General features: G+C 50.1%; 1 protein-coding gene across 1 annotated transcript in view; it reads left to right on the forward strand.

The window, feature by feature from the left end:
• Positions 1-1,228: 1,228 nt before the first annotated feature.
• The window catches only part of CASZ1 (castor zinc finger 1), a 50,610-nt gene continuing 25,453 nt past the window's right edge, over positions 1,229-26,385 (forward strand). The window contains exons 1-3 of the mRNA XM_065421369.1: positions 1,229-1,748; positions 10,698-11,541; positions 18,470-18,538. Coding sequence (XP_065277441.1) covers positions 1,244-1,748; positions 10,698-11,541; positions 18,470-18,538 — 1,418 coding nt within the window. The 5' untranslated portion in view covers positions 1,229-1,243. The remainder of the gene's footprint in view (positions 1,749-10,697; positions 11,542-18,469; positions 18,539-26,385) is intronic.

Raw genomic sequence — 26,385 nt, forward strand, 5'->3', positions numbered from 1 at the left:
GAAAGTGAGGGCGTGGGTGACACTGTCTGGTTTTGAGGACAGGTGTGTGACCGCAGGGGCAGAGCGAAGGCTGCACGCTCCTTTCCTGCCTTTGGAGCTTTAACCCTTTCTTAGCCTGGACACTCTTAAAGGCCATCTGAAAAACAACAACAACCGCGCAGCCCTAATGTTCTCTTTGTGCAGTTTGCTGCTTTTAATTGGATTAAATCTTGTTAATAGTTAATAATTATACAAGTAACTTTGTGGTAGGGACTGATCAGTTCAAAACATTCCCTCACCTTGAAGTTAAGGTCCTTCCTTCCTGTCTCTCCGTTTCCACCTTGACTAGCTGTCACATATGAGTAAACTACATTAAAATGACAAACCCCAACGAAGATTGTGCAGAGAAGCATAGGGACGGAATTTCCTATGTGTGTGTGTGAGGTGGAGAAGGGGTGTTACTGACTGATACTAAACCCCAGGACTATTCCCCCTCCTTTCCCCTCCCATCTGATTTTCCTGCCTCAGGATACAAGTAAATTGCACTGAGGCCAATGGGGGAGTTGCTTGCATTCCCTGGGGCTAGAATTTGGAGCCCTATCTTTCCTACAGAAACCTCTGATGTAACTCCATTGGCTTCAGTGCAATTGTGACAGTGCCATCTTGGCCGATGCACCGGGCATTGAACTGGGGACCTCCAGAGCTAGAATCCTGAATAGCTACAGCTTAAGAGAAAGAATCAAGGCTCCCTAGGTAGGGCTGCGTCCAACTTGTATCCTCTGTGGCTCAGGCACACAGGGGGTCTGTAACACACACTCACCAGTGGGTTACACAATTATACCAGAGGTGAATTTTGCCTGGGACATTCAGGGACCCATTCAGCCAGATTCAGTCCTGGTGTAAGTGGCTGCACACTGAAGTCGGTGGCATTTCACGCACTTACATCAGGGCTGAATGCAGCCTGATGTGTTTTAAAGGAGGCCTCTCTCTGTGGTGTTGCTGAAAGACTGTGGGTGAACTCCACGTTACGTTCCCTGAGACCCAGGTCCTTCACAAGGCATTGGGAGTTCATGGCAGTTCCTTCTTTCAGAGGGTAAACACTGGCTGGCTGTGTTTTAAGGCAGCTGGGTGGTGTCAGATGTTTGTAGATGGACTTTGAGTTTCTGAATGGCAGAGCTGTCCCTCTAATGTTGTGTATTTCTCCCTCTGTCTCTTTCCAGCTGAAAGAAGTATATGCACTGACGCAACCTCAGGAAAATCCAAGATGGCTGCCAAGCGCAAAGGCGGCCTGAAGCTAAATGCAATCTGTGCCAAGCTCAGCCGCCAGGTGGTCTTCGATCATGGGGGATCGGAACAGGTGCGGTTGGACAAGGGTCCCCAGAGGGAAAGCGGCAACAAGGAACCGCCCCAGCCTGAGACCAAGGAGCTGGGGGCCAAGTTTTCTGATGGACTTAACCGTGTTCAGAAGATAGAGGAGGACAAGCGGAGGGAGGTGATTGAGAAGTGGGTGAACGGGGAGTACAATGACGAGACCCTGCTGGGCCGAGCAGAGGGCAAGGAATGTAAGGCCACCGAGAGCGTGGAGGTGCCCCCCGAAGGGGTTTACATGGTACAGCCCAAGGGCTGCAGCGATGAAGAAGATAATGGGGACAATGCAGATGGCAGCTTCCCGGACGACAGGGATTCGGATGGGCCTGCCTCCAAGGATGAAAGTTACCGACCTTCCAGCGCCCAGACAGGCTCCAAGCTGGCTGGAGGAGCTGCCTCAGGTAAGTCATTGCCCCATCTTCCACCCCGCACAATGGAGTCCCGAGACCAGCATTTTAGGCAGGGCAGTGTGAGTCACCTCAGTTGCCCTACATCCATTGGGTAAGCTTGACTACCAGAGCAAAGGAGTGAGCGGCACTTTCAGAGCCCCTAAGTTCTCTACTGCAGCGGGCAGGCTGCTCTGTGATTTACAGCTGGGAGCTGCCCTTGAAGTCCCACTGCCCTGGAACTCCTTCTGGGGATTCCTTCATCTGGGTAGATCCCAAATCCCACCCCCGGATTCCTTCAACAAATGGATCCCAGATCCCACCCCTGGATTCCTTTATCTGGGTGGATCCCAGATTTCTTTATCTGGGTGGCTCCCACCCCACAGACCCCTTTATCTGGTTGGATCCATCCCCCACCCCACAGATCCCAGTATATAATTTAGATGAAGATAAAGGCATTTGGCACTACGTTTCATGTTCAGGTTTCCAGGTGGAGGGCAGGACCCAAGCTGCTCTCCTAGCCGAACCTCCAGTAGACTGCCAGTGTATTTATACACACACTTGCCTGCGCGCTCCCCAGTATATGGCAGGCAGGTTTGTGTAAGGAATATGGATGGTTAGACCACAGGCTTGGATGAACAGAAAGGCTGCTCTGTGTGTGTGTGTGTGTGTGTGTGTGTGTGTGTGTGTGTGTGTGTGTGTGTGTGGTTATGTGACTGCTGCCTTCACGATATTTGTGTCTGTTGCAAGTAAGTTCGTGTGCACATACATGTTTGTTGCATGTGTTCACATTTATGTATATGTGGTGTGTCTGTGTTTGTGTATGAATGCTGCACGTTTTTGTGTGTGTGCATGTAGGTTGCATGTGTCCATGCAAGTGCTTGGCTGCTGTGTGTGTTTGTTTATGCCCATGTGTGCAGATTGAAGGCAGCAGCTCTGGGTGTGACTTGCAAGCTATTGTTATTTCTTCTTATTATCTAAGGTGAGCCTTGAAAAGAGTCCAGGTGAATGAAGGAGCTGTGGTGTGGGCAGATTAGCTGGGAGATTAGAACCAAGTGTAAGGCTGTGTCTACACTGCCACTTTCAGCGCTAAAACTTTAGTTGTTCAGGGATGTGAAAAAATACACCCCTGAGCGACAAAAGTTTTAGCGCTGAAAAGCGCCAGTATAGACAGCGCTTTATCGCCGGGAGCTGGATAAAACTACCACCGCTCATTCGGGGTGGGGTTTTTTTATCGCTAAGAGAGCTCTCCACCAGCGATAAAGCGTGTCTATACTGCCCACGTCACAGCGCTGCTGCGGTCGCGCTGTAACATGGGCAGTGTAGACATCCCCTCAGAGAGGACTCCCTGCCCTCTCCTCCAGAGCAGCAACCCTGCCACTGGCCCAGTGACAAACACCTCCGACTTGGACACCACAATCCTCCACCGCTTTGTTTAGTTCTGTGAAGAAATCAGATTTCTCCTGCCAGAGCAAACTCCTTAAAAATGTCTTTCTTTCTTTCTTTCTTTCTTTCTTTCTTTCTTTCTTTCTTTCTTTCTTTCTTTCTTTCTTTCTTTCTTTCTTTCTTTCTTTCTTTCTTTCTTTCTTCGATTGACTGATTTGTTACTGTCAACATCCCCTCTATTGATATTAAACCCAGCCACATAACAGACACACTGCACATCCTGGTTCTTTCCTCACTTCCAAGGTTATCCTAGCCAGACAGGCTGAGGGGAGTCCGGGGTTTACCCCCGGAGTGGTGATGCCGTCTTACTCCAGTCCTTTGTAAGGTGCTGTGTGAAAAGCTCTGTCCTGCTCTTTATACCCTGTTAGGGTGACCAGATAGCAAGTGTGAAAAATTGGGACGGGGGTGGGGTGTAATAGGCACCTGTATAAGTCAAAGCCTCGAATATCGGGACTGTCCCTATAAAATTGGGACATCTGGTCACCCTGTACTCTGTGGTAACACTTGCTGCATACTCATGACTCAGAGAATCGATGAATTTCCAAGCCCTCAGGCTCTCCTGTCTGCCCCTTACTCCTCAGCACACCCCCTTCCAGGGGTGTTTCCCCCTCGTGGTTACATGCAGTTTTAGAATTTTAGTTTACTCCTGACGCAGAGAAATTCAGGGTCAGATTTGGCTCAGGCTGAATTTATCAAGAGGCACTGGTGGCCTGTATGTGTGTGCTGGGGGGAAGCCCAGGATGAATTATTTCATTCCTGGAGTGGCCAGTGTCTCCAGATCAACATCCAGGGCCATTTAAGTACCAAGTGTGGATGGAAGCTCAAGGCTGACTGAATTCCCCAGTGTAGAGTGGGCCCCTCCTGTTGAGATCTAGATCTGTCATACACTTGGGCTGAATCTCTTGATAGAAAGATCACACCTCCCCCGTCTGAGCACTTTGCAAATCCATCAAACTTTCCCTCTTTTGTGTGTGCGTGTGTTTTCCTCCTCCTGCTAATAATGCAGCCGAAGCTCATCTCCGTCTGTCCGTTCCCCTTCTGGAGAGGCACATTCTCTAGTCTTTGCGAGTTCAGTGGCAGCGCACATAATTATGCATATAAGATATAAACAGAGCTGTTTAATTATCCTTCGCCACATCAGTGACAGAGTAATTAACAAACATTGCAAGATCAATGAGGAAAAGTGTGACCTTCAGTTTCCTTTGATAGGAAAGCCCTTGTCGTTCCCAGACACAAGGTGATTGCGCCTGGACTCGGTTCGTAGTTTAGTTTAATTCCCCTTCTTTGCCCCTCCCCCCACCGTTTGCAGCTCGGATTTGCAAAAAAGCCAAATGGGGTGGGGGAAAGGGAGAAAATAGAAGTATGTGGCCAACCTTTGGGAACTAAAGAGGAGCCAGCGGTAAGAGAAAAGAGGGTTGCCAGCAATGTGCCTTTTTAGGTCCAGAGCATCAAAGGATCACATGCGAATGCATGCAGTTCTTGTGAGCAAGCAGGCCATGAGTGTGCAAGGTAATAGCACATTCAGTGCCCGAATGGCAGGCACAGCCATAGGGGTTGGACACACAAACAGAGGCACATGCAGGTTTCATGCACATGTTTTGAGAGTCCTGTTGGAAATGTGCCCCTGACTTCTCCCTGTAAGCCATGGGCTGAGGATTTCTTTCGTTGGGAAGGATTGAGTTCTCCTCGTTTTCTCTCTTCATTTAAGCCAATCCAAATTCTGGGCTTGGCCACACTGATATTCAGACCTGGTGTAACAGGGTGCAACTCCCATTGAATTAGATGGGGCTGCAGTTGCTGACACGAGGGAGGAATTTGGCCCTGTGGCTTGAAAAAGAGGCTGTGTGGCTTAAGAGCAGGGGAACGGGAGGCAGGATTGTAGCTCCAGGGTTCTGGCTTGTCAGGGCACTCACTACCCTGATCACTACCTAGAGACCTTTCAGCAGGGCTCCTTCCTCCCTCATTCACTAAACTCTCCTGGGATCTGATCCTGCATCTTTGCCAATTTGCACCTTGACACCTTCTCCAGGGGATTTCTTTCTGCTGCCCAGAATGAAAAACCCGATCAGAAGGGATTGAGTGGAGTGTGCAGAGAGCTTGCTGAGGACTGGCCTGAGCGTCAGCATTCAGGGCCGGCTTTTCAAGCCCCCAGACTCAGAAGCAAGATGGGACTCAGCCCAGGAGACACAATGAAAGGTGGAATCCCCTGTGGAGGGACAGTCTTGTTCTCTGCCTGGTTCCCTCCTCAGACACGGGGTTGACAAGAGCTGGGCTGAATGCGAGTCAGCTCCCAGCCTCACCTTGCGTGTTTTCCCATCTCTGACAGACAGGGAACATGTGCCAAATCTGAAAAGTGGGTGTTTGTCCAGAGACGGGTGACAGAATCTGTCACCAACACACAAACATGCTCATTCCTTCGTTCTCACACATCCACAACCCTTGCACCCGGACTGATGCACACTTCCCTACACATACTTTTATACACACCCACTCAGATCTCCCACACGGCCGTACACACACCGGTCTTACAATCTGTCCCACAGTAGGATGGTAGGGATAGTCACCCGGAGCCTTTTCCTCACTGAGCTTTCAAAGTTTCTTTCATTTATCTATTTATTTATTTGTTTTCTTTATTTATTAAGCCTGCTCCATCCATCAGAAGGTGAACGTCTCCTCTTCTTCCCCCATACCCTCCCATAAAGGGGTTTCCTCCCCACTTATAATTTCCTGGAGAACCTCCCGCACTAAGAAACATTTCAGGGGCATGCACCAGCACCCAGTTTCTCGCTTCTTTACCCTGTATCCCCAAAATTGGCGTGGTTTCCCCTCCTGGCCAGGACAACGGACAAAGCCCCATCTGGGACGCCCCATCCCCCGGTGTCCAGACCTTGCGCTCCATTTGGGCTGTTTTGCTTTTCCTTCCATATATAGTGTGCTGCTGCGGGCTATTTTTAGCCCCCTTTTTTTTTTTGCTCGCTCCGGATCCTTCGTGATACGATAGCTGCTCCGAGACACACAGATCTCTGCTCTTTGGCAATGCCCACAAATGGAGAGCAGCGGCAGGGGGAGAGGGAGCCCTTTGTTATCATGCAGAAGGGGAGAGAAAAATGTGCTGCAGGAAGAAGGGGACGGTGAGGGAGAGAGGCAGACCCAGGGGCCGTGCTGCCCAGGGCACGGGGGTTCAGCAACTATTGGGGAGGAGCACAGTCTCAGTGCAATATCCTCTCTGCAAGGGTTCACCCCCCCCTCCGCCCGCCCCACCGTCAGGAATGGGGGACCAGGTGGCTCCGTGAATTGGGATCAGGATAATGCAGCTGTTGGCCTCTAGGTCTGTAGTTCAACAAAATAGTTCCCAGCTTGTGGCTCTTTGGTGGTTTGTGTGAAATGAAGTGGGTGGGTCTCCCAGTGGGGCAGGTGTCCATGCTGTAGCCGCCACAGCTGGCTCTCACATGCCTCCGTCTCGGTAACGGCAGCACAGAAGCCAAGGGCTGGCTGGGCTTTGGGGACTGTCTCTCGTGGGTGCACCTGCAGGTCAGGGTCGAGGCACGCCGGCTGGGCAGAGTGCAGAAGAAACCTGCCCTGCTTTGCCTGAGATCTGCCTTGTTGGGGATAAAGAGAGGCCATTCGGATGGTTGGTCTCCCAGAACCTTTAATGTGATCATCCAGTACCGATTTGATCGAAGGAGAAGCAAAGTGGAGGCCGTGGCTTGTGGGACTGGGGGTGAACAGCCAGTTCAGGGGGGGGGCTGCTGCAATCCTCCCTGGGACCTGAGCTCAGCCCCAGACTCTGTCCAGGTTTGGAAAAGCCCTGAGAGCCCCCCCCCCCCCCCCCCCCCCCCCCCCCCCCAGTCATTTTGTGTTTTCAATGACCAAAGGTGATTTCCAATCCCAGTGGTGCAGTTTCCAGCAGCTCACAGGGCAGCATCTCCCAGCCTCACGGGGAAATTCTGGGTTTCCCAGGTCTCTTTTAAGGCTTTGGGTGTTTAATTTGTGCAAGGTCTGAGCCAGCCTGGAAGCTGCAAAGTTGACCTGGAATATGGGATCCAAAAGTGGGGTCTCCGCGCTGCTGCTTCCTTTGCTCGTGCTTCAGGCTGGGAATTGGGAAGCCCAGGGCAAGGAGGTGCAGCTGGGGCAGAGGGAAGGGGGGTTGTTTCTCACTTCTTTGATCTCTCCACCAGTTCTGCCCTGAGATGGGGCAAAGGTTTTGTGGATTTTACCTAAACCACAACTTGGTCTCCCACCTGTGGTGACTTCTGTAGGATTTGTGTGTGTGTGCGTTTGTGCACGCGCGCGCGATGGACACAGCAATGTTCTGATGAATGCGGGTCATCCCCACCCTCCAAGAGCAGGGGTAGGGACCGCCTGGCCCTGCCTTCCAGGGCAGCCATTAAAGCCAGCGATCACTTGCTGATTTAATTTCCTTTCAGATCCCTCCATGCTGCCCTTTCCCCCTTGCAGTTTGACTCGGGGTGGATGGGGTTTCACCAGGCCTGGGAGTCTGGGGAAACATGAGGGAGACCAGGGATCACTTTACAGGTCCAAAGAGAGATGAAAAGCAGAAGAGGGGAGACCAATTTAGTAGGAATAAGAAAATCTTAGACCCAGGGGGGATTTTATGGGATTAATCACTTCCATTGGGGCTATAGGGTTACGCTGGGATGGGGGTGGAGAAGAGGGAAAAGCAGCAAAAAGGTGAAAAACATTAAAGCAGCAGGAAATGCTTTAATGCCTCGGCGTGCGTAAGTGAAAGGTGATGCCCTTGGGATCCCAGAGTGGTGAGGGGCCACGGGAGGTTGGGAAAGGGGGAGGTAAAAAGACCCCACCCCTGTGAGAGGAGCCCTAGATTCCTGAGGTTTTTTTTCCCCTTTCTTCCCTTGTGATGTATCATTTTCTGAGCCTAGTTATCAAACACAGGTGCCTAAGTAAGGGGGCCCGGTTCTGCATTCAGGCACCTGTCTAGACTGACACTGAGAAACTCACATGGCTATTTGAGGGCTGGTATGCCACTTAGGGACAGCACATAGAGGCCTGGACATCCTGCTGGAGGGGAAATTGCACCCCTGGTGTGTGACCGGTTGGTCAATCTGCTCTTATTCCTGGTGTCTGGGTATAGTACGGGTAGGAGCACATGGTCTTTGGATCCAATACTCTGGTGCTACGCAGTGGAAAGGAGCAGTGTGCTCGACTGACTCTCAGTGCCACTGTCCTGAATTCTATATCCTAGCTTAGCAGGCACCTCCTCAGACCTTTGCTGCAAGCATCAGCCTCATGCCCTGTGTCAGTGGGACTTTGGCAATTCCATGGCCATGTGCCGGGTATACAGGCCAGCACTGCAGCAGGGTTTATGCCCCATGTGCCTGGCTGCATTGGGCATCACTGATGTGGGCCCAGCAGAAGTTTTCAGTGCCCATTGCATGGTCCTGTTTTCTCTGACTGTCTCTTCCCCCGCACACCCTTGCTGAAGCAAACAACTGGGGAGTCAAGAGACCCCTGGACCTAGGAGTCTGCTTCTTGGTCGGGCCGGTGTGTTCAGGAGCATTTGTGCATGTGTGTGTGGCACCGCTGTCTGTCAGATCCCTGGATCCCAGGGATCCATTTTAACCCCTGGGATCTGTCGAGCTCTCGCTCTTCCTCTCCTTCCTCTCTCAGCTCTCTTCCTTTCCGGATGTCTTTCAAGGCCGCGCTAATTCTCTCTGTGCGTCAAAACCATTGTGGCTTCCCCATGCCAAGAGCCCCCTTCCTGCTACTGCCGTACCTGCCCTCGCTGGCTCTCCCCCTCCCTATGAAAGATGGTGCTCGCCCGCAAGAGTTAGAGTGAATGATTGGGAAAGATGACGAGGGAGGTTTGAAGGACTCCTGCACACAGTAAATCTTCACTCTGCAGGAGAAAGCGAGAGGGAGAGGAGGAGGAGGAGGAGGAGGAACGCTGTGTCAGACTGAAGCCTAAATGAGTCCGAGCTGGCACGTCAGAGCAATCTTTATTTCCTCCTTTACACTGATATTGGGTGACCTCCAGATCCGTGTTCTTCCCCTCCTGGTGACCAGCAAAACTGCCTGAGGGAGTGAGTGGGGGAGGAAGGGAGCTCCAGGGAGCACAGCCCTCCCCACTCTCCTTAGCACCCCCACAGGGGGAACAGTCCTCCCCTCCAGCCCCCACCCAAGCAGAACAGCCCTCCCCACCATGGTCAGCCCACATCCCAGGGAGAAACAACCCTCTTCCACCCAGTTTGCATATCCTTGGGCCAGCACAGCCTGCTTCCCTAGGGCAGAATGGGGGGTTATGGATGCTCATAGCAGGGATACAGCTGTCTTTCCTGAACTGTAATGCCTTTGGGGGTCAGTAGGGGCTCTCCTCCCGCCCCTCAGGCCTCAGAGGGAAATGCTTAAGAGGAACTTCGCTGGAAAGAGACTTTAGAAAAACAATGGCAGGGGTTGGAATGGCCATGGAGCAGTGGTTCTCAACCTACGGCCCAATCAGCACACAGCTGCGGCCCATGTGACATCCTCAGGGCCATACGGATAGTCAGAGCTGGCTCCAGGCACCAGTGTAGTAAGCAGGTGCCTGGGGCGGCCAATGAAGAGGGGGGCGGCACGTTCTGCAGCAGGCGGGGCCGTCACTCCCTCTCGGAGCGAAGAACCTGCCGCCGAATTGCCGCCGTAGAATGAAGCGGTGGTAGAGCTGCTGCCGATCGCGATCGCGGCTTTTTATTTTTATTTATTTATTTATTTATTGCTGCTTGGGGCGGCAAAAACGCTAGAGCCAGCCCTGCAGATAGTATATATAATGTGTGGATGTCGCCCACATAACACACAGAGAGCTGCTTATGTGGCCCACAGTGGTAAATAGGTTGAGAATCGCTGCCATGGAGATTCACACCCCACTCACACACACAGCCTCGTCCTCTCTCTCTTCCTTCACGGCCTCCCCTTACCCTTCTTGTCTTACCTTCACTTCCCCTCTTGCCCCTCTTCATTTTCTCTCTCACCCCCTCATCTCCAAACCTCTGCTTCTCTCTGCTCATGCCTCCTACCCCCTCCTTTTCCCCACTCCACTTTGCCCCTCCCCTCGCCCCCCCTCCAAACACATGCTGCTTTCTCCCCTCACCCTCTGCCCCCCCCCACCCGTACATACACACACTCCCCCACTGGGATGCAGTTGCACAAACCCTGGCATATTGGCACTGGCCTCACTTTCAGTAAAATTACTTTTTCTTCATATTAGGCCAAGGCAAGAGTGCAGAGACATTTATGAAACTTTGTTTAATGTACTGAAAAGCCATCGGCTAGAACATTTAGGAAATTGATTTTCCTGGCATTGATGAACTCTTTTTATTTTACCCCAGTATTAATTACTTTTTTTTTAAACAAATTAATTTAAGAGTCGTAAAACCTAACAAGTGAGCCAAACGTCAGTAGATCATATTCCCCTCTTCCCCCCCTTCCCACTGCCGACGCTGGTACGGGAGAAGAGGGAAATCCACCCCTTGCGTGACTCTTTGTCCCTCCATCTCTCTGCAGGGGAAGCTTCGTCCCTGCGCGATTACGCTGCCACCACCATGAACGAGTTCCTGGGCATGTTTGGCTACAACGACCAGAACATGCGGGATGAGCTGACCCGCAAGATCAGCTTCGACAAGCTGAATGCTGCTACCTCAGAGGCCTCCTCTGCCACTGCCTCCCTCCCTGGTGAGGATGCCATGAGCAAGCGAGCCCGCTTCTCCAAGTACGAGGAGTATATCCGCAAGCTCAAGGCCGGCGAGCAGCTCTCCTGGCCCATCCACCCGGCCAAGTCTGAGGAGCTGAGCTCCAAGCTGGGCAAGGAGGCTTCATCAGTGCTGATGCAGCCCATCCGAGCACTGCCGGGGCCTGATGCCACCCTGCTAACAGAGACCAAAGCCACCATACTGCCCTTGCCCTCTCCGAGCAGCTCCCAGATGCAAGGCCTGATGTCGCGGGCCTCCAAGTACGACTTCTTCATCCAGAAGCTGAAGACGGGTGAGAGCATCAGGCCGCAGAACGGCAACACCTACAAGAAGACCTCCAAGTATGACCTGGAGAACGTGAAGTACTTGCATCTCTTTAAGCCCGGCGAGGGCAGCCCAGATATGGGAGGGGCCATTGCCTTTAAGACAGGCAAGGTGGGCCGGCCTTCCAAGTACGATGTGAGGAACATCCAGAAGCTCACTCCAGTCAAGGCTCCAACACCCAGCCTGGCCCCCAACCCTCTCGCCAGTACCCCCAGCAGTGCTCCAGTGGCTGGGCCCGAGCAGCCCGTCTCCTTGCCGTTCAACACCCCTGAGTACCTGAAGTCGACCTTCTCCAAGACGGACTCCATCACGACCGGGACCGTCTCTACGGTCAAGTAAGTCTCCTCCTATTTTTCTGTTCTTTGCATTCATCAGGGAAACAAACCCGGTTGCGGGGGGCAGTTTAAAAAGATGTTTGCTCTCCTCTGACACTGTCCTCCCCTTGATTTCTTCAGTAGGAGCTTTTTGATTCGAATTCTGGCTAATGGCTGAAGCTGGGCATGGGCACCTTCTTGGTTCTCACAGTCCCAATTCCTATCCTGAGACTAAGCTATTGGGCCTGCATTGGACCTGGGAATACAGTAGAGAAAAGTGCTGGGGTGATCAGTTCACCAGTTCCCATAGGGCAGTGGTTTTCAAACCAGGGTACGCGAGCTCTCGTCAGGCGGATAATATCCCTTACAGACCTTTTCTTTCTGTTTTCATCAGTATATTATGACCCAATCTCAGATGGGGGTATATGGTAGATTACACTATTTGGAAAGGGGTATGCAACCTAAAAAGTTTGAAAACCATTGCCATTGGGCAAAGCCAGCATTAGCAGCTGAAGCCAGGAGCTGAGTTCTGGAGCCCGGCACCTTAAAGCAAAGATGTAGGAAGCCATGAAAGCTTAGCAGAGTATGTTAGTGAGAGTTACTAGGCTATGGAACAGTCTCCCAAGGGAAATGGTGGAAATCCTGTTGTTTGGGACATTTAAATCTAGGAACTCAGCCTGCAATGTCTGGGATATGGATTGGTTGTCTGATTGGCCTTCCTCATCTTTAATGTCTCTGATTCTAAGCAAACAAAACTTCAGTTATGGGGGTGTGAGGAACAATCCCCAGCATTGATAGGGTTCTAGCCTTCTTGAGCCCATCAGCTCCGATAGCCATGCACAGATCCTACCGTCCCCTCGTGACGTGTCTGTGGAAACAAGATGCAGAAAGAAGAGCTGCTGTCGACACTCACAGGTCAAAATCATGGCTGCTTTCTTTCTCTCTGTCTTCCAGATCTCCTAAACAACCAGCCCTGCCTGGATTAGGGCCCAATTCTGTTCCCATTGAAGTCAGCGATTTGATGATTAGATTAGATGTTCCTGTGCTGTATGACACATGAGGCAACCCAGTGTGTCCGCCTCCATCTGTCTAATGCCACGTTTCTTGCTCCATTGTAATCTGTTTCCAAGATAGCAACATCTTTCTCAATGGTTTTATTATAGGTCATCTGTAGTCCTCCTCTTTTCCATCTTCCACCAAGTGGTATCCAGTCACAGGCTTGTCTAAGAACAGCGTTTTTTGACATGTGTACAACATATCCAAACCACTTCAGCCTTCTTTCTCAAATCATTGTCTACTGGCCAGTCCTTTACAACACATCAGCATTGGTTACTTTATCCCACCAGCAAACCCCAATTATTCTCTGCAAGTATCTCTATGGAATGTGTTAAGTTTCTTGTTGTGGGCTTCTAGCATTTGCCAAGTTTTGGAAGAATATAACAATATGGATATCACAGTGACATTGTGTAACCTTATCTTGGTCCTTGTGTGAATCTCTCTATTTTTCCAAACATTTGCCATTCTCAGAAAAGCTCCACTTTCCTGCCCAGTTCTTGCTTTCACCTACTTATGGGGTTGGCCATCAGCACTGATTGTGCTTCTGAGATATACGAACTGGTTAACCATGTTGTCGTCTTCACTGTCAATCACATATACACCAGTACTGCCGTCTCTTTCAACCATCATAACTCCTCTTCCAGCGATCCTGAGGTCAGTTGCATAACTCCCATTGACTTCACTTAGATGTATCTTTTCAGTCTGACCCATTTCTTACATAGACAGCCACGATTCAGTAAAACTTCTTCTCAGCTTTGGCAGGGAGATTCACATGCCATGTCTGACAAACCCCCTGCCTTGTTGGCAGACTCTGCACAGGGGCCAGGGATTGAATGAGCTATGAAGAAACCCAAAGGCTTTGTCTGCACTAGGATTATTTCTCCTTTTGCTACCACTGGTGCAGCTCCACAGGCGGTAACACTGGGGGAGACACCCATGTAGACAAGGTGCCCATGGCCACCAGCACCTTAACCATGTTTTGTAGACCTGCTTTGAGTAGTGTTAGATGCCATGGCACTTAAAACACCAGGGACTGCTTGGAGCCTTGTCTGTGCTAGGTTCCAGACGGTGCCACTGGAATGATAGAAACAATGGTGGGGAATCCTGGTATAGACACAGCCCTAGAGGTGTCCCCTCAAGGTAAGGGCTGAGGTACATTGGCTGGGCATTGAGGGCGAAGCTAGTACAGCTTCCACTAATCTTCTGTGGATAAACAAGCCTTGGGTTCTCCCATCAATCTGGCAATTTCCCCCAGCATTCAGTTAATGAAAAATGGCTCAACATCCACATTTGCTCCTCCTTCCCCGAGACCTCACACATAAGAACATAAGAATAGCCAAACCGGGTCAGAACAAAGGTTCACTTAGCCCAGTAACCTGTCTTCCAACAGTGGCCAGTGCCAGATGCTTCAGAGGGAATGAACAGAACAGGGCAATTATCAAGTGATCCATCCCCTGTCATCTAGTCCTAGCTTCTGGCAGTCCAAAGTTTAGGGACACCCAGAGCATGGGGGTGCATCCTTGACCATCTTGGCTAATAGCTATTGATGGACCTATCGTCCATGAAATTCTCTCATTCTTTTTTGAACCCAGTTATACTTTTGGCTTTCACAACATCCCCTGGCAATGAGTTCCACAGGTTGACTGAGTGTTGTGTGAAGTACTTCCTTATGTTTGTTTTAAATCTGTTTCCTGTTAATTTCATTGGGTGACGCCTGGTTCTTGTCTTAGATGAAGGGGGAAATAGCATTTCCTTTTTCACTTTCTCCACACCATTCATGATTGTATAGACCTTTATCATATCCCCCCTTAGTCTCTTTTCTAAGATGAACAGTCCCAGTCTTTTTAATCTCTCCTCATATGGAAAAGCTGCCCTATACCCCGCCTCATTTTTATTGCCCTTTTCTGTACTTTTTCCAATTCAAATTTTTTTTTTAGGTAAGCCAACAGTATTCAAGCTGTGGGCATACCATAGATTTATATAGTGGTATTATACTATTTTTTTCTTAATATCTATCCTTTTCCTAATTGTTAGCTTTTTTGACTGCCACTGCACATTGAGCGAATGTTTTCAGAGAGCTATCTACGATGATGCCACAATCTCTTTCTTGAGTGGTAACAGCTAATTTAGACCCCATCATTTTGTATGTAGCATTGGGATTATGTTTTCCAATGTGCATTACACAACACTGAATTTCATCTGCCATTTTGTTGCCTGGTCACCCAGTTTTGTGAGATCCCTTTGTAATGCTTCACAGTCAGCTTTGGACCTAGCTATCTTGAGTAATTTTGTATCACCTGCAAACTTTGTCACCTCACTGTTCACCTCTTTTTCCAGATCACTTATGAGTGATGAACAGCACTGGTTCCATGTACAGATCCTTGGGGGACCCCATTATTTACCTCTGTCCACTATGAACATTAACCATTTATTCCTACCCTTTGTTTGGTATCTTTTGACCAATTACTGATCCATGAAAGGACCTTCCCTCTTATCCCATGACTGCTTACTTTGCTGAAGAGCCTTTGGTGTGGGACGTTATCAAAAGCTCTCTGAAAGTCCAAGTACATTATATCCACTGGATCACCACCCTTGTCTAATAAATTGGTGAGACATGATTCCCCTTTACAAAAAACGTGTCGACTCTTCCCCAATATGTCGTGTTCATCTACGTGTCTGATGATCCTATTCTTTACCACACACCAAGATCATGTGGAGAAGGGGGGCACATGATTGTGGCCAGGTGTAGAGTTTAGACAGGCTGTTTCTGCAATGGAAACTCTGCTGCCCTGGTACATGGGGTCAGACTAGATGATCTAATGGTCCCTTCTGACCTTGAATCTCAAAATGTCTGGGTGCAAATAGGGAGGAAGGGACATGGTTTGCTCCACTTCCTTGTTCCTTGGTCTGGATTCTCTTGCCTCTCACTTGGCGCCTTGTTGAGGCTTGAAATATTTTTTGTGTGAGATAGCTATTGTCACCCATTACCACGGCTGCCTGGTTTTGCTCCCACATATTCACCAAAGAGACCTCTGTGGCAGCTGAGGGGAGGGGCCCCTGCTTTCTGGCCCTCCTGCCTTTCCACTGGTTTAAGCATCAATAGCTTTGGGTTGTGGATCTCAGTTGGGACTTTCTGATGTCAGCTCCAGTGTCTATACAGCCTGTTCAGTGCATCGGTCTGTTTTTTGTCAGCCAGGAGTCCCCTTGGGTCATTGATAGCAGGGCCAGCACCTATGTGCCATATGTCGTGGGATGACAGATCCGATTGAGTCCACCCAACTGCCTCGTCCCTGTAGAGAGGAAGGCTGATCTTGTGGTCAGTGTACAGGCCTGGAGCCAGGAGACTTGGGTTGTTTCCCTGAGTATGCCAAAGTTGCGCTATGCAATCTCAAGCAAGTCACCCTCCCCCATGCCTCGGTTTCCCTATGTGTAAGGCCGGGGTAATGATATCTACCTTCTGTGTGGCACAGATTAATACATTACTGTCTGCAAACAGCTTTGGGTTCTTATGGTTAAAGTGTATGGAAAAGGGCAAAGGTTTGTTATCAATTGCAGCTAAATTCACCTGGCCCCCAATCTAGGGAGCCCTCTAACCACCCCAAAATGCCCTGTCTGTTGTGTGGCACGTTGTTTCGTTAGACAGTAGCATTATCCACTCTGCTGGCTGTGCTGTGGAGCCCATGCCTGCCCCCGTGGTGCAAGTCTCCCAGCTGTGCCAGGAGCCTGTTGTAAATGCCTCGTTACAGAGCTCTCACTCGCTCGCTCTCTCCTGGGTTCATCGGTGTCTCTTGCTCCAGACGGCAGGTGGGGGCAGCTGTTGTTATGAACACTGGATTATAAATATGTATATATGCACAGCACCTTATCGTGATCAGTCCCCAGGTCTGTGGCTCCTTGACAGAGGAAGCCAATCAAGAGTCTCAAGGACACCCGGACACCCCTTCGGTATCTCTGCTCCCATGCCCATGCGTGTTGGGCATTCTGGAGCTGCACCCGGGGGCTGCTCACCATCCCTGCTTCGCTTTTGCTTCTCTTCGGGATCCCAGTTTTATTTCCTTTCTCTCACCCTCTCGCTCTTTCATTTCTGCGGCGGATTGGGTTCGCAGTGACTCAGTGATCCCTTCTCTAACCACAGGACTTCCTGAGGCTGGGGGAAGTGGGAAATGCTGACGGGGGTGCAGCTGGCAGTGGGGTTTGCACTGAGGCTTCTCCCCAGCTGCTCTCTCTCTCTCACACACACGTGCCTGCGGGTGCGTTTGATCCTTTGTAGCTTGGAGGGGGGCGGGGGTTCCATGAGGTTGTGATTCCTCCTCCTTCTGGACTCTAGCTAGTGCCCACTAGGTACAGTCCCTGGGGAACCCACTTCCACCAGAGTAGAGGTAGTTCTCTGTCTTCTGGTCTCTACACACATGGCACCTGAACTGGACACAGACCAGTAGTAATATCAGGCTTCTCCCTCGCCCATCAGCTGACCACACCTGTGGGTAACCTAGGCATGGTGGGTACCAGCATTCTGCCTTTCCCTGAGCCAGTCTTGCCACCTAGATGGGATGTTGACACACTCCAAATGTTGGCATGCTCTGGCTCTGTGTCCCTCAGATGCTAACGCAGCCCCTATCCCCCACAACCCCAGCAGGGGACTGCGCTGCACTTCCCAGCTCAGGGCCTCCCCCAAACTGGGCTGTCCCTGTGTTGGTTTGAAGGATGGCTGCGAAGGAGCTGAGAGGGGTGCAGGAGACAGAATAGTAATTGTGCTAGTGAGGATGGTGCTAATTACGTGACCTGGGACCTGGCCTTCCATTCAGAATCCCCTCCAGGACCAAATGCAGTCGCGGGAATCACCCCTTCGCTGTCACACAAGCCAAGGGGGTGAACTCTCTAACCCCTAATGCTGTTAACCTGGGCGAAACTCATGTTCCGACTTCAAATGACCGCTGTGCAAGTTATAGGTGTCCTGGTTTAACCAAGGTGTGGAGCTGCCATGCAGCCATCCGGGGCCCAAGGATGCAGGAGGAAGCCCAGTTGCAGTCCACTCTCTCGTCAGCCAATGCTCTAAGAGCAGCAGCCATGTTTTTAGAAGGCTGGGGCCCAGGCCTGTGGGTCTGTTCTGTGACTTTTTCTCTCTGTTGCTGGAGAACGTCCACCAAGATGTGCTTTCTGGCCGCGTTTTAAGGAAGATGCCTGTCTGAGCGAATGTGATGCCTGGGTGCAGTTTGAGTTTGATTTTTAATTACAAAGCTGCATCTGCGGCCTGACTGGTGTGACTGAGTTTGGGTGCCCTGTGACAATGAGGGCTGTCGGGGCTACTGGCAGGATGTGTGGAGAATGCAGTGAAAGCCATGTTGTGGAGGCCAGGTTATAAATGCACCCTCTCAAATGGTCACAGCGTGGATCTGCTCTGTAGTGCAGAGCGGTGCTCGCAGTGCCCTGATCAGTGCTAGAGTCATGTGCTCTCGAGCGGTTCTGCAGTTGGAGTACGTCTTTAAAGTCTCCCTGCTTTACAAACTGGAGCCTTGTAACAGAGCTGGGACGGTCCGTGTTTTGACTCGGCCACTGGTTCTGTGTAGACAGAGCCAGTGGTGCCTATGTGATGTTTACAAGAGCATAATTTAAGGGTAGGTCTTCTCAGCCCCTTCAGCAAACGAAATCGAGCCCTGGGGAGAGGAGACCTGCAGGAAGGGAGGTAGGTGGGTTACGTTAGCAGGACTCTAGTGCCCCTAGAAAGAGAGGGCACATGGGCATGGGGGGAGGTTACACAGGCATATATCTCTGCTGCTTACTGTTCCCAGAGCCCTCTGCCCTGGCACCCTCAGTGCTGCATGAGAGACAAGGAGCTTGGACTGTGCCCTGACACTGCCTGCTAACCAGCTCTGCCCTGTGTGTTTCTCATTAGGAACGGATTACCCACTGACAAACCAGCTGTCACCGAAGATGTAAATATTTACCAGAAATATATTGCCAGGTAGGCAAATCCCTTGGCTTTCTTGGGGAGGAGGCTGGGGGGGGAGGGGGCATGGGATGGAGGGGGGGGTCTCGTCTGTCTGTCCGGGTGAAATGTATAAACCAGTCATGGACACTGAGTCTTCCATTTCCCTCCGACATCCACACTGACTCTGTTCCCCCCTCTGGACAGTAGTAGCTGGGGGAGGCATGCAGGGAGCTGAGAACAAACCAAGGCTCCACCCCCATGAGAGTTCTCTTCTCCCCACACCCCTTAGCTAACCCCATAGAGAGTGGAGACGTGTTTCGGGGCAGAGGTTTGGGCCTTAACCCAGTGCCTTGTCTCCTGGCTGACGTTCTGCAGGCCCCTTGGTGTGGTCTCCAGCCTGTATCCCCTGCCCCGTTCAGCGACTGGAATCTCAGTGCTGGGGTGGGTCACACCAAGCAGTTCTTCGGGGACCCACCTCAGAGTTCGAATGGGGTCACATGTGAAATGAGCTTCTGAAGGGCTCAGCATCAGCCCAAGTAGATGTAATAAAAATCACAGTTCAGACAGCTTGGCAGCTTCTTCACAAGAGAAACCCAGCACTGGACAAGGGTGCAGGATGGAGGAGTATGCCAGAGCTGGAACAGCAAGGGGGGCTGCAGGACAGGAGTGAGGGGCATTGGCAGAGCTATGGGGGAAACCCAGGGCTGGAATAGCAGAGGGAGCTGGTGCAGATCAGGAGTGAATGACATTGACAGAGCTGGAGGGAATGTTTGCACAGCACCTGCCTACGCTATCCTTGGCCCTAGACAGTGCCATCAGCCCCTGACCCAAGCCTGATGACTCCTCCCTCTCTGCTGCCAGGGAGCCAGATGTGAAAGCTGAAGGCCTTGTGTAGCACAAGAATTGACAGTCTTCAGGGGAAGCAGCCAAACCAACCTCAGCTCAAGAGATAAAAGCAAAAAGGTTGCTCTTGTCAGTGCCAGGGTGTCGAGCCTGCAGGGAGGCTCCCTGAGGTGGGCCATGGGTGTGGTTAAACAGGAGTGGGGAGCTCTCCCTTGAGCTGAGGAAGAGGAAGAGCTGTGGTGGAGGACTGCTCCCCCAGCCCTGGGAGAAGAAGGGGAGGTGTGCTCCCCCGATCTCCATTACCTTAACCACTGTTGTAGGAGGTGAGAGGGGCAGCAGGGAAGGCGAGATGGGAAGACAGAAAAAGAAAGTCCATTACCAAGTCACAGTCCTCCAGCAGCAATGCCTCTGGCTGAGACTGCTGCTCACCTGGTCTAGGGAGAACTGGGGACCAGGTCAGAGTTTTAGGCCCAGGTTTGCCTAGATGGAGGCAGAGGGGGGCTGATGAGAGCTGAAATTGGCTCCTTCCCTGGGTACCAAACCTCCATCCTCAGTCGCTGCCAGCAGCTGTGCAGCGTTGGGACAGTAAGAAGCTGGAGACAGAGCTCCTCTCAGCTACACTCCGTGGAGAACAGTGTGGTTGCACTGCATAGCAGAGAAGAGAATTCATCCCTTTATCCCCGGTTTCTCTCACAAGCAAAGGACCCCTTTAAACACCTCCCCTCCTCGTCCCCTTTTTCCCCAGGCTCAGACAGTTCACCCAGGGAAGCCTATAAGACAGCTTTGGGACACCACTTCCTGCACAAAAAGCTTTGCAAGCTGCCCGTTGGCAGCCCGGCCACTTCCCTTTAATTTACATGTGGTTTTAAAAACTGTTTAAAGCTTTAAAATAAGCGGGGGGGAGGGGGGCGAACGACAGTGTGTCTTTGCTGCACAATTAGCTTAATGAGTTTGCCAAAGCCATTGCCAAAAGCTGCCCAGGGATAATCCATTGTCTCACACAACAAAAGAAAACCACATACTTAGCTAGTTTGGGCTGGGTTGGTCTTTTTCCATCCTGTATATTTAGAATTTTTTTTCTGTGGTATTTTATTTTATTTTATTTTATTTTATTTTATTAGTGCCTGAGCAGATGGTACTTCTGGCAGCTCTTGCTTAAATATTTATTTCTGTGGGTATCCCCCTGCCTTGTAATTGAGGTGGGGTTTTTTCCTCCTCCTGTCACATCATCGTTACAGGGTAATGAGTCTGTAAACACTCGCTAAGCACGCTGACGACTTTATTTATTATTTTTATTATTATTTATTTATCTTGGTGTTTCTTGCTAACTCCTGCCAGATCTGGGACTGGCTCCCGCTGGCAAAACAAGGGAATGAAACAAAATGTGGGGAAAGAACGTGTGTGTGCATATGTATCTGTGTGTGCAAACCGCATCTGTTTGCAGGTAGGTGTGCGTGGAATTGTGACTGTGAGTGCACATGTGTGCATATGTGTGTTTGCACATAAGTCTGCATGGAATTGTATGCGTGTGTGCATGTGGATATGAGTGTTGTAAATGTGTGTGTGCTCTTGTAAATTACGGGGGTTGAGTGGGCATAAGTTAGCAGGTGTGTACATGTGAGCATGAGTGTGCGTGTAAGTTAGTGTGTGGTGTGTAAGCTTTCCTGTTTTGAAAAACTAAACAGATGCTGTGTGTTAAAAATTAATTGCTTTGAACTGTTGCAAGTGTCAGAAAAAGCAGAGGATGAATATAACCCTTTAGGAGCCTAACCTTTTAATATTGAAACATAGCAACAATTCTGCCTGTCTGTTCACTTTGCCCTCGTTCAGAGTGCTATGCCTTGACCATCCCCAAAAAGAGCCCACTTATCCAATGAGTTTCCCACCCCACATTCTCCCCATCCCCTCCCCCTATTTCAGCCACACAAACACACTTCTGTAGCATAATAAACTCCAGAGTGGAAGGAGGCCAGGAGTTTGAAGTGCCATCCCCAATAATACTACAGCACTTGTCTGGCTCCTTCTCTTAAAGCTGAGCCCATGAGTTCCTCCTGTCGCTGCCTCTAGTAACTCGTGCCATACGTGGGATTCCTTTAGTGCCTGGCCCTTTCCCTAGCTTTAGTTAGCATCCCTGGTTGTTGCTCAAATAGCCTCACGGGCAGCTCTGTTCACTTGTGAAGTGCATGTATCTCAGTGAGGTCCCGTCTTCATCTCCTCTCTGCCCCACAGTGCAGATCGGCTTCTCCAGCCCTGCATCTCACTCGTTATCCTTTGTTCTCCCTTCCCCATCTCACCAACAGGGACAAAATGTTCCACATGAGCAGGGTATCCCATAACTGTGGTGTTTCCTACACCTTCCTCTGAAGCTACTGGTGTTAGCCACTGTCAGAGACAGGACTCTGGACTGGATGGACCTATGGGCCTGATCCATTGCAGCAGTTCAGGTGTAATGACTAGGTGGCCAGGTCTGCAGTCACCTTTCCAGTCCTAGTCTGGCAAGTCCCCTTTAGATAGGGCTGACCTCGTTTCTTCTCCTTCCTGTTCCACACCTTTGTTTGTGCAGCCCAGCATCATTGTTTGCCTTTTGGTTTGTTTCTCCACTGCTGCTAAGGTTTGTTCCAATTTCTCAATCACCTGTTCTGGCGTGATCCTGATTTCCTGCAGTATTTCTTCTCCGTCCCCTGGGAAAGGCATGTCTGCTTCTGGCATCTGTCCCCATCTCCCTTTGTGAATGCTGAGGCAAAGAAGTCATTTAATTTTTTAGCAGTGTCTCTCTCCTCTGTCAATTAAGTCCCCTTTCCATCTCCTGAAGGCCCTGCTGTCTCCACAATTGACCTCCTCTTCCTTATGTACTTCAGAAATGCCTTATTTATTGCCACTCTGCCCCGGCTCCCTTTCATCCTCCAACTCAGCTTTGCTGCATAGTCTGGCAATCTGAAACTTTTGGTTCTTGAATCCCCCCTCCTATCCTGTTCCCTTATCATTCCTTCCTGCACCCCCTCCTCCATCCCACCTACCCCTTTGTTTTACCCTTCATGCCTTTCTGCCCTTTCTTGCTTCTCTCTCATGCCTTTTCTCATGTGCAGTCCTAGTGTGCAGTCCTAGTCCTGGGTGACATGTGGAACCCTTGAGCAGATGGTAATTTATCTTTGAATGTTTCCTCTCGGAGTCCCCTTCCCTCCGCTGCTTTATCCCTTTCAAGCAATCCAGCTCTTCCACATTCCTCCACAATATGCTCAGTAAAATCCCTTATTGCCAATTACAGATCTTTCTTTCTTTCTTTCTTTCTTTCTTTCTTTCTTTCTTTCTTTCTTTCTTTCTTTCTTTCTTTCTTTCTTTCTTATGTGATCAGTTGTAATCTGTGGAGCAGCTGCTGGTGGTCTGCAGAGAGCTGGCTATGTCACTTGGTGCTGACTGTTCCTACTTATTTCCCACTGCTAACTTCCACTAAAAGACAGCCCAAAATACATGTGTACCCTCCTAATGCTACTTTTCTGTGGAAGCAATTGCTTTAACTGCCACGGGGATGCTATGCAATTGCGAATGATAGGTAGTGATCTGTTCTGTTATGACTGAGAGGAGACATGTCCACGGGACAGTCTTTCAGCTGTCTGTGTCATTTACCTATAGAATTACAAGTATCTTCTCTACAGGTTTGTCTACAAGTATCTTATCTGATTTATCTCAGGTATTTTTTTCTACCGATCTATCTGTTGTATCTATATCTATCCATCAATCTGTTCAGCTGTCTAAGGTATCTACGGTATCCATTCTCTGTACTGGTATCTATCTAATCCACTGACTCTTAACCTTTTCCATCATGTGCCACCCCTCCCCCCTGTTCAATCTAGCCATACATAAAGGGAAGGTGCTTGTGACCCCCTGGATCTGACTGAGACCCCCAGGGGGGTCATGACCTCCAGATTGAGAGCCTGTGATCGATCAATATATCTATCCATCTATCATATGACATTTCTTAAGCTCTCCTCACTGTAATATCTAGGTTCCAAATACATAATTAAGAATATTAGGAATCCTATTAATTTTTCCTCAAAGAAATATGCTCTCTTACCCCTCCCTAATGCAGGCATTTTATTTAATGGGACATCCATGTTTTAGTCTCTCTCCTCCTTTCTTAGTTCCCTTCTCTGTCCATGATGGCCAACTGTTCTTCAGTCATCATTATTGGGAGAGGCTTACCCCAAAATATCCTTCATGGCATAACTACCCCCCATCTTATCACTTCATCACCACACGCTGAGACACGCCTGGCTTCCACACCAGCCACAAGCTAAGGGTAATCTCCTACATGCTAGTCATTCACAGTCTGATTTGGGGCTGTTGCCTCATCCCATTGCCCAACCACATCCAATGCTTCATAGTACCTTTGTAGGAACAACTGGAGCCAGAACAAGCATCGCCCACCTGGAGTCCATTCAGCATCTCTGGTCTCACTCTCCCTGACACCTCCCTTCTCCCACCACTAAAAACCCTTGGATTTACCCCCCACTTGATTTTTTGTCTCTGCCATGTCTCCGCTAAGCCCTGGTGCCAGAGACTCCCAGGAGAGGAGTGCACTCCCTGTCCTTTGCTTACTTCCCAGTCTTGTTGCACTTGCAGCCTGGGGCATCTTAGCAACATTCCCCATCCAGAGGGACTGTATTGCCCTGTGAAGTGAGGTGGGGAGAAGAAACCTCCCTAGAGGTTTCCTCCTCTCCTCTTTCCTTTAGACTTCTGCATTCCTTGTTTCATTTTGTAGCTTACCTCCTCCCTGCTGACCTTGCCACATACTCGGCCAGCATCTTCCTTCTATTATTCTGGCTTCTGGAGGGGCTTTTTCCCCTCCTCAGACACCTGCCCCTTTCCTTCTGCAAGCTAGGTTTACCCCTAACAGCTCTGGCATGTGTACCCAGTACTCTGTGTCTGAAAGCCACAGCCTCCTGTGCTGTACAACATTCCTGGTGCTTCCTAGGGCCCCTGGGATTCCAACAGGACACCAGTTTAAAGTGGCAGCACAGCAATTGTGAGGGCAGAGAAGTCCACAACTCTATGCATCCCTCAGTCATTTACTCCCTTCCCTTTTGGTGTATCCTATCCATCCTACAGCAAGTGCCCGCTGGACCCAGCACCCCATTAATACTCTGACTCGTTGTCATCTGTTGTGACACCCAAAAGGCATCTTAAGCTCATGACTATGCACCCAGTTTTTTTCATATCAAGTCACTGCCCCCACCAGCATCTCTCCCCGTCTCTGTTTTCTTCTTCCCTCCCCATGGGTGGGGTTTTCACCCTTGCTTTTCCCTGGCTCTTTGATAGTTTCCATCTTTACCATCCCCCATGTACAAGCCCATCCTCAGCTTCTGCCTCTGACAATGTCACTGTGCAGTTCTCTCTCCCTTCCTGGAGCCACCCAAAATGGACTCTGGCGTCAGACTTCTGTTCCCTCACATATCACATCATGTGGCAAATTTCCCTCCTGGAGCTATTGCCCAGGGCACCCTGAGAGAGTCCATTGAACTTCAGTAAAGATAAGTGCAAAGTGTCCTGTGCTTAGGAAGGAAAAATCAAATGCACATCTGCAGAATGGGGAATGGCTGGCTAGGCGGTAGTACTGCTGGAAAAGATCTTGGGGTTCTAGTAGATCACAAATTGATGAGTCAACAATGTGATGCAGTTGCAAAAAAGGCTAATATCATTCTGGGGTGCATTAATAGGAGTATCGTATGTAAGACATGGGAGGTAATTGTTCCACTGTACTTGGCACCGGTGAGGTCTCAACTGGATACTGTGTCCAGTTCTGGGTGCCACACTTTAGGAAAGGTGTGGATAAATTGGAGAGAGTCTCGGAGAGAGCAACAAAAATGATAAAAGGATTAGAAAACCTGACCTATGCAGAAAGGTTAAAAAATACAAGGCATATCTAGTCTTGAGAAAAGAAGACTGAGGGGGGACCTGATAATAATCTTCAATATGTTAAGGGCTATTATAAAGTGGTGATCAATTGTTCTCTGTGTCCAGTGAAGAGTAGGACATGAAGTAATGGGGTTAATCTGCAGCCAGGGAGATTTAGGTTAGATGTTAAGAAAAACTTTCCAACTCTAAGGGTAGGTAAGCTCTGGAATAGTTTCCAAAGGAGGTTTTGGAATCCCCATCACTGGAGGTTTTTAAGAACAGGTTGGACAAACACCTGTCAGGGATGGTCTAGGTTTGCTTGGTCCTGTCTCAGCGCAGGCGGCTGGACTTGATGACTTCGCAAAGTCCCTTCCAGGCCGACATTTCTAGGATTCTATGACTTCAGTAGGCTAGCCTGGCATTGTGCCTTTAGAGCATTGGCTAGGACTATCTCTCCTCTCATGCCCAAACAGAAACTCCAGAGTGACCAGTCACCAAGGAGAGGAACAGCCTTGTTTGAGTCACAGAAGGTGGGAATGGAGGGTGTGTGGCTCAGGGCTGGTAGTGGGCTGAGCAGCCTCTCTCTGCTAAGTCACGGGTTCAAATCCTGCTCAGGTATTGTCCGGAAGTTGTTGCTATGTGATGACTGTTTTGTGACTCCTGTGATATGAGTTGGTGGGCCTTATTCCATGGCAAATGTCATAAAACCTACACCTACTGCCCCCTGCTTTTTGTTGGCAGTCTCAGCAGAGCCCAAGGACTGATTGGACCATGGATACTTCTGCCTTACCTCTGGGGAGGGCCCCCTCCAGGACAGCAGGCTGGAGCACAGTGCTTGGGAGAAGCTTGCAGTGCTGCTGCCCTGTTCTGTAGAGAGAGGACTTCAGTCCCCCGGACAGTTAGGCAGGGTCGTTAAACACACTCAGAGCACCGGTTTTGCTTCTCCTCAGGCTCTCTGTGGGCACAGAGGAGGCAGGATTTGTCCCCTAGAGATGAGCCTGCAGAAGAAGAATCACGTGTTTCTCTCTCCCCCCTTCCAAAAGCATAAGTAACCCCCATTTATTATCTTGTATTGTGCCGCCGTAAGACACTCTAATTTCAAGTATGCTGCTCTTGGACTCTCAGTGAGGCAGAAGAAAAAATCA

The sequence above is a fragment of the Emys orbicularis genome, chromosome 22 (assembly GCF_028017835.1).
Source record: "Emys orbicularis isolate rEmyOrb1 chromosome 22, rEmyOrb1.hap1, whole genome shotgun sequence".
In the NCBI taxonomy this organism is placed as follows: domain Eukaryota; kingdom Metazoa; phylum Chordata; order Testudines; family Emydidae; genus Emys; species Emys orbicularis.